This window comes from Lonchura striata, chromosome 8 (genome assembly GCF_050655825.1).
Source record: "Lonchura striata isolate lonStrDom1 chromosome 8, ASM5065582v1, whole genome shotgun sequence".
Taxonomy (NCBI): domain Eukaryota; kingdom Metazoa; phylum Chordata; class Aves; order Passeriformes; family Estrildidae; genus Lonchura; species Lonchura striata.
Window position 1 is genome coordinate 5,227,605 of NC_140710.1, and position 6,465 is coordinate 5,234,069.

At 47.4% G+C, this 6,465-nt stretch overlaps 1 protein-coding gene across 3 annotated transcripts in view; it reads left to right on the plus strand.

The window, feature by feature from the left end:
- The window catches only part of SSBP3 (single stranded DNA binding protein 3), a 55,201-nt gene extending 49,216 nt beyond the window's left edge, over window positions 1–5,985 (plus strand). For 2 of the 3 annotated variants that reach the window (XM_021541966.4, XM_077785342.2), the window contains 9 exons: window positions 1,471–1,535; window positions 1,635–1,683; window positions 1,888–1,923; window positions 2,096–2,150; window positions 2,564–2,634; window positions 3,357–3,435; window positions 3,634–3,662; window positions 3,842–3,943; window positions 4,478–4,855. In XM_021541966.4, the coding sequence (XP_021397641.1) occupies window positions 1,471–1,535; window positions 1,635–1,683; window positions 1,888–1,923; window positions 2,096–2,150; window positions 2,564–2,634; window positions 3,357–3,435; window positions 3,634–3,662; window positions 3,842–3,943; window positions 4,478–4,507 (516 nt within the window). In that variant the 3' untranslated portion in view covers window positions 4,508–4,855. Of the gene's footprint in view, window positions 1–1,470; window positions 1,536–1,634; window positions 1,684–1,887; window positions 1,924–2,095; window positions 2,151–2,563; window positions 2,635–3,356; window positions 3,436–3,633; window positions 3,663–3,841; window positions 3,944–4,477 lie in introns of all 3 variants that reach the window. The other variant, XM_085586225.1, reaches the window with a different exon arrangement.
- The last annotated feature ends 480 nt before the right edge of the window (window positions 5,986–6,465 follow it).

Here is a 6,465-nt window from a genome sequence, read left to right on the forward strand (position 1 = left end):
TCTTAAACACTTCTCAAACGATTCCAGAGGGCTTCAGAACATCTAGCCAGGACATCCTGGAGTCCTGACAGCAGCTCCTTATTACACAGCAGTGATGAATCATCCCTTTCAGCTGATTGCCGCTGCCTTTTTCCCTTTGAGTCCCATTTGTAGCTCTGCAGAAGCCAGGGCAGGGTTTGCCAGCACCAGTATGAAGAGGGTTTGTAGCTCTCTGGGTTTTGGTGGTGCCTTGCCCAGGTCGCTCGGCACAGCTGCGTTCCCTCCTCACCCTCCCTGAGCATCTTTCAGCTGGCTTCGTTTTCCAGCCTTTCAGCTCCAATTAAAAACGCTGAGCCCTTTTTTTTTTTTTTTTTAAACAAGGGGCTTGATGCTGCTATTCAGTGTAAATGGCTGAAATTTCTATCAATTAAGGACTTGCTGGTAATTTGTTTGGGGAAAACCCTTTTTTGCCTCTTCAAAACAAACTTTGGTGATGCCCTCAGCAGTGCACCATGCACTGGTTCACTGTAAATTCAGGTAAAAATTGACAACACTATTGTCCAGTTTGGAGCACTCCAAGGGGCTGTGGTGTAGCAAGTGGCCAGCCATCCCTTCTCCTGCTGTAGCAGTTTTTTCTTTAAATGGGAGAAACACAGTCCAAAAAGATGCATTACAGAAGAGAGGGAGGTGGGAGGGGAAGAGTGGCAACACGACCTAAATCTGGCTGCACGTCGCCTGGAGGGCACACGGAGCAAAGCACAGACCAAATGGAGCGCAGCATTCGGGGGATTCCTCTTCCTCCACTGCCTTGGGCTTGGCTTTGTACTAGAGCTGGTTTTAGGAGATGAGGGATGCAGATCTGAGGCTCCCAGTCCCAGCTGGAGGCTAAGCCAGGGAGGAATAAGGCAGGAGAGGGGGCCCAGGGGGCTGCCTGCCCTCGCCCACTCCCTGTGGCTGCAGATCCGCTCCAGGGGATGGAGCAGAGAGATGGGGAGCAACAGCAAAACAAGCCTGGCTTGGTATTCCCTACTCCAGCAGTCATCCAGGGAGCAAGGAGTGCTCCATTTCTGGGGGAGCTCATGCAGCCTTTCCTCATCCTTACACTGCAGCAGGAACCTTCCAAGTGGTGCTTTTTCTCCTCCTCCTGCCCCTGTTTTCTCCTGCACAAAGGGAAAAGTCCAAAAGGCTGTTGCTGGCGCTGGGGCTGTGAACGGATTTGCCTTGTGGAGGGGAGGGGGATGTTTTCCCTCTGCAGAGCAGGGAGGGGGAACTTTGGGGCTCAGCCTGGCTCCCATCCATATTCATCCTAGGGTTTTTTTATAAACACAATTGCCTCTTATGTTCATCGCCATTAATTTTTTTTTTAAAAAGCTCATTTTTGCACACAGACTCACTTGTTTTTTGTTTGTTTATTGGCTTGTTTTCCCCTGTCTCTTGTCTCTCTGGCATCCCTTCCCGTTACGGTAGACTGACCCTTGGTTATCGTTGCAGAACTACGGCAGCGGCATGAGACCTCCACCCAACTCCCTAGGTCCTGGCATGCCTGGAATTAACATGTAAGGCAATCCCCACACAGGGAGGTTTCACCACTGACTCGGGACTGTCTGCAGAAAAACACAACACTTATTTTTTCCCCTGTTTAATTTTGTCCCCAGGGGGCCGGGCGCTGGTAGACCGTGGCCGAACCCCAGCAGTGCTAACTCAGTGAGTATCTTGGGTTGGCTGGGAAGTGTGCTGCAAATGGGATCATTCCCCATTAGCTGGGCCCTGCTAATGAGAAGGGGTTCCTCAACCTCTTGCTTGGGCTGCTGGGACTCCCACCCTGGCCAGGCTGAAGGGCCTGGGGGTTTTAGCTGTGCCCTGATGGGATCCAGCCCATGGCTGAGCCTGTCTCTCTTGTCCCTGCAGATCCCATACTCTTCTTCATCGCCTGGTACATACGTGGTGAGTCCTCCTGCCCCTGCTGTGTGTCCTTTCATCAGGAGTTCATGTGGTTTGGGGTGGGAAGTGGCACTGGGCTGGGTTTGGGGGTTGGGAGTTGGGGGAGGTGTTTGAAAACATGGAAAGGTGGGCAGTGCTCATATTTACACATCTGACGCCAACATTGCTTCTGCAGGGTCCGCCCGGCGGCGGTGGCCCTCCAGGGACACCCATCATGCCCAGTCCTGCAGGTATGAGCCCTCTGAGACCTCTCTCTTCCAGGGCCATCCCTGCCCTGTTGGTTATGACCAATTTTTGTGGTTTTTGGCTTTCTGGAAAGTGAGCGGCATGGGCTTCTTGACTTTGGGATTGCATTTGGGGATGTTCCTACATCCCCCTGTGGTTTTGGATGGTGTGGCGCTCAGGAAGGTGAGGAATTACCTCCCCACCCTTCCCAGCCAAGAGTTGAATTATTTTTCACAGTTGAATTTCTGTGATTAAAAACTTTGTGGATCTTCATTAAATACAAATTAGCCAGAAAATGGTGGTAGTTAGAGGGAATTTTGGGTGATAAAATACAAAAGAATGAGTTCAAGTGGCATGAGTTTGTTTTAATTAAGAAATGAATTAATCACCCGACTTACTGGGCTTCACTGTTTCATAGATTCAACAAATTCAAGTGACAACATCTACACAATGATTAATCCAGTACCGCCCGCAGGCAGTCGATCGAATGTAAGTCTGCTTTCTAATAATTTACATATCAGATACCATAACAAATCATAATTAACTTCATCAGTTGAGAGTAAAGCAGTTTAATTGATTTCAGCCATTTGTTACAAAACAGAAATAAAACAAACCATCAAAAAGCGATTAACTCTTGGGCGACTTTGTTAATTTTTTATGCTTATTAAGAGAGCAGCAGTCCTGCTGCTCCAGCCAAGGTGCTGGGTTCTGTGGGATATGGGCAACCTTAAATCCTGTGGAATGTTGGTTGGAATGCTGTGCTGGAGCTCTGGGTCAGCCCTCCAGCCAAATTTTATAGGTGAACCCAGAGGACTATGAGCACCACAGCCTCAGGAGGTGATGCGGCCTTAGGTTGTGCCAGGGAATGTTTAGATTGGATATTCAGAATTTTTTTTTCATCAGAGGGGTTGCCAAGTATTGGAATGTGCTGCCCAGGTTAGTGGTGGAGTCACCATACCTGGAATTGTCCAAGAAATACGTGGATCTGGCACTTCAGGGTATGGTTTAGTGGGGGTGCTGTGTTGACTGTTGGACTTGGTGATCTCAAAGGACTTTTGCAACCTCAACAATTCAGTGATGGTGTGATACTTCCCTCCTTGCCCTGCTCCAGAGGGCTGGCTGGGGCAGGGACAGTCCTCAGGAACCACCGTGGCAGCTTCTTGGGGTTGTTCTCTGGCTGATTTTGGTTTTTTCACCTTTTTCTTCCACAGTTCCCGATGGGCCCCGGCTCTGACGGCCCCATGGGCGGCATGGGCGGGATGGAGCCCCATCACATGAACGGATCATTAGGTGAGCCTTGATAGTCCTTTATTCCCTGGGGACACTGGGAGAGCATCCCAGTGCCTGTTTCCATCCTGGGGTCAGCCCCCATTTCGCACCAGCGCTCAAAGCAGAGCCTTTGGCTGGAAGTCAGCGGGGCTGTGGGAGCCACAGGGCCATGGCTGCAGGCCCAGTAAGGCTCTTCTCCTTTCTCTCCCCTCTCTGCAGGGTCAGGAGACATAGATGGACTTCCAAAAGTAAGTGGGGTTGGTTGCAGGGTGGGTGTGTGGGCTCTCCCCTTCCCTCAGCACTGGTGTGCTGCTGTGACCCTGATGGATGGGGACACGGGGAGCGTGACCGTGGCGTTGTCCTGCCCCTGTGGCATTTCGGGGGGCTGTGGGGACCTGCTCACCACCTCCCCTCCCATCTCCCACAGAATTCTCCAAACAACATAAGTGGCATTAGCAATCCCCCGGGCACTCCAAGAGACGACGGGGAGCTGGGAGGCAACTTTCTCCATTCCTTCCAAAATGACAATGTGAGTGAGTGCCTGCCTGGGGATGGGGGGACAGTCCCCGAGGTGTCCCAGCACTGGGGTGGACTTGGGTTGTGCTGTGCGGGAGCTGCTGCAGGACAGAAAAGGGGGCAGGAGGAAATAAGGCAGTGGGTGGAAGTTTGGGGTGTGTGGTGGGATGGAGTGCACAGGTGAGGTGGAGAGGAGCCGGTGCAGAGGTGCCTGCGCTGGCCCGGCCCATTGGAAGCTCCGTGGGTGGCTGCAGACATCCCTCCTGTTCTCCCTCTATTAGCAGCATATACACACGTGCATGTTAATTATTTGTTTCAAATTGCATCTCGCCCCATACTGTTCTGCTGATTTTCTTCCCGGAAAAGCAAGTTACAGCGCAGATTAGGCCCTGATAAATTGGAGTCTCCAGCATCTCCTCTCTTCCTGGTTTATTAGATCCAATTAGGTTGCTGTGTAGTCATCATCAGCCTCCTTTTGCATCCCTCTCTTCGATGTCCGGGGCTCTGACCCGCCTGGTTTCTCACCGTGGCTCTGTCTCTCTTGCAGTATTCCCCCAGCATGACGATGAGTGTGTGATTTCCCTCCCCCTCCTCCTCTCCAGGATCAAGAGAGTCAGCTGCCGTTCGGAGGTTCTCAACGAATTATGCAAGAAGAAGAAGAAGAAGAAGCTAGGTGTATGGGCAGGGACACGCGTGGCGGGGGCCAAAACCCCAGGTTTAGTTTCATGCAATAAAAAGGCTGAACTTTTTATTCCATAAAACATGAAGGACAAAACTTAAAATATTTCAAGACATGACAAGACCCTTCTTTGTGCAGAAGGGTTTATATATGTACATGACACTTCTTTTTGGAAACAAACGGAAGCCTCTAGCACCCAACTCCGATCTCTTTGCTTTGTTCTTTTAAATAAAGACAGAAACCGAACCTGTTGTATGTTTGTGCCGTGCGACACCAGGAAGCTAGTCTAGATATGAAATCATGTTGTCTCTGTTGTAGTCATTTTTTTAAATAAACTGGACAGTTTACAATGGTGGTTTTCGTTCAGAAGGCCTGTGGTTTTTTTTTGTTTTGTTTTGTTTTGTTTTGTTTTTTTCCCTTTTTTTTGGTTTTGGGGGTTTTTTTCCTGTGTATTTTTTGGGTGGTTTTTTTTTTTTTTTTTTGTTCGTTTGCAGCACAACGCTTCCTCCTCCAGTTAACAAGATCTGCTTTGGGGAAGAGACTCCACCACCTCGTTATAAACTTGTTAACGCAGGTGACCCCTTCTAGGATCACATCCTCGAATGAATCGTGATCTTGCTCTCTGTGACTGTGGCATGCACTGTGTTAGTCTTTCCCCCTCCTCTGAGTACAAGAAGAAATCTCTTGTCCCTCCCTTCCCCAGAATCCTTCAGCTGGTTCACTGCAAAAATAGATTTTTTTTAATAATTTTTTTTTTAATCCACCAAAAAAAAAAAAAAAAAAAAAAAAAGTTAATCTGACCTGGGACTTTGAAACTGTGATCTCCAGCTAACTTTGGGATTTTCTGGGGGTTTTATTTGCTTTGGGGGTATTTTGTGGGGGGGTTTCTTTTCTTTAGAGATGTGCTCTTGTCAGGATTTCACTTATCTATGATTTGGAACTGGATGGAGATATTTTTTAAGGAATTCTTGTTGTTAAAATGTAACCTTGCTATTCTGTAGGCTCGCTCTGTAATAAGAAAATAAAAATTAATGGCAAGCATCGAAGGCCCTTCCTTCTGGTGGGAGAGGAAGGGACGAGCCAAGGCGGCGGGTTGGGATCTCTGTACATGACACTGCCCTGTAGTTTGGTCTTGGTTTTTCTCCAGCTCCCATTTCTGCTCCATGTATATCATATTCTGTAAAATACTCTCTCCCTTGGATTTGACCTTTGTGCGGATTATTGAAAGCATTGTATCTTGTTTCAGTGTTTTTTCTTACCTTGTAGTCTGGTTCGAAAATTACCGAGAGGGGAAAAAAAAAATAATTATTATACATTGTAGTTTGTGTACGATATTTGTTGATAATGTTTTATTAAAGGGATGTCTTTTTTCCGCACCCCTTCATTGAAATGTTTTTGGGGGACATTTGGCTTGTTTTTATTATTCTGACAGCAAGACATGAGATGACAAAACAACTTTTTTTTTTAGTGTGTAATACGAATAATATTTTTTTTTAAATGTTTGCCTTCTTTTTCCTAGGCATTTTCATTCTTCTTTACCTGTAGAAAGTCAGGAGGGAGGGAAGGGTGGGTGGGATGGGGGATCTGAGGGTGTCAGTCTCATAGTGACAGTCAGGTTAATATTTTCCAGTTGATGCAGATTGGGCTCCCCAAGGGGTCAAATTTTTACCTTTTCCACTTTACATCTTGTTCAGGTGTGGGGGGCTTTTTCCTTTTTTTTTTTTTTTTAGTTTTTTTAGAGTTTTTGTGTTTTTGTTTGTTTTTTTTTTTTAGTTTTTTTTGTTCTGATGTGAGGAAATGAAAGGACCAGTTTTAATGTATTTTAAAATTAATAGCTAAATTATTGTCTTCATTGG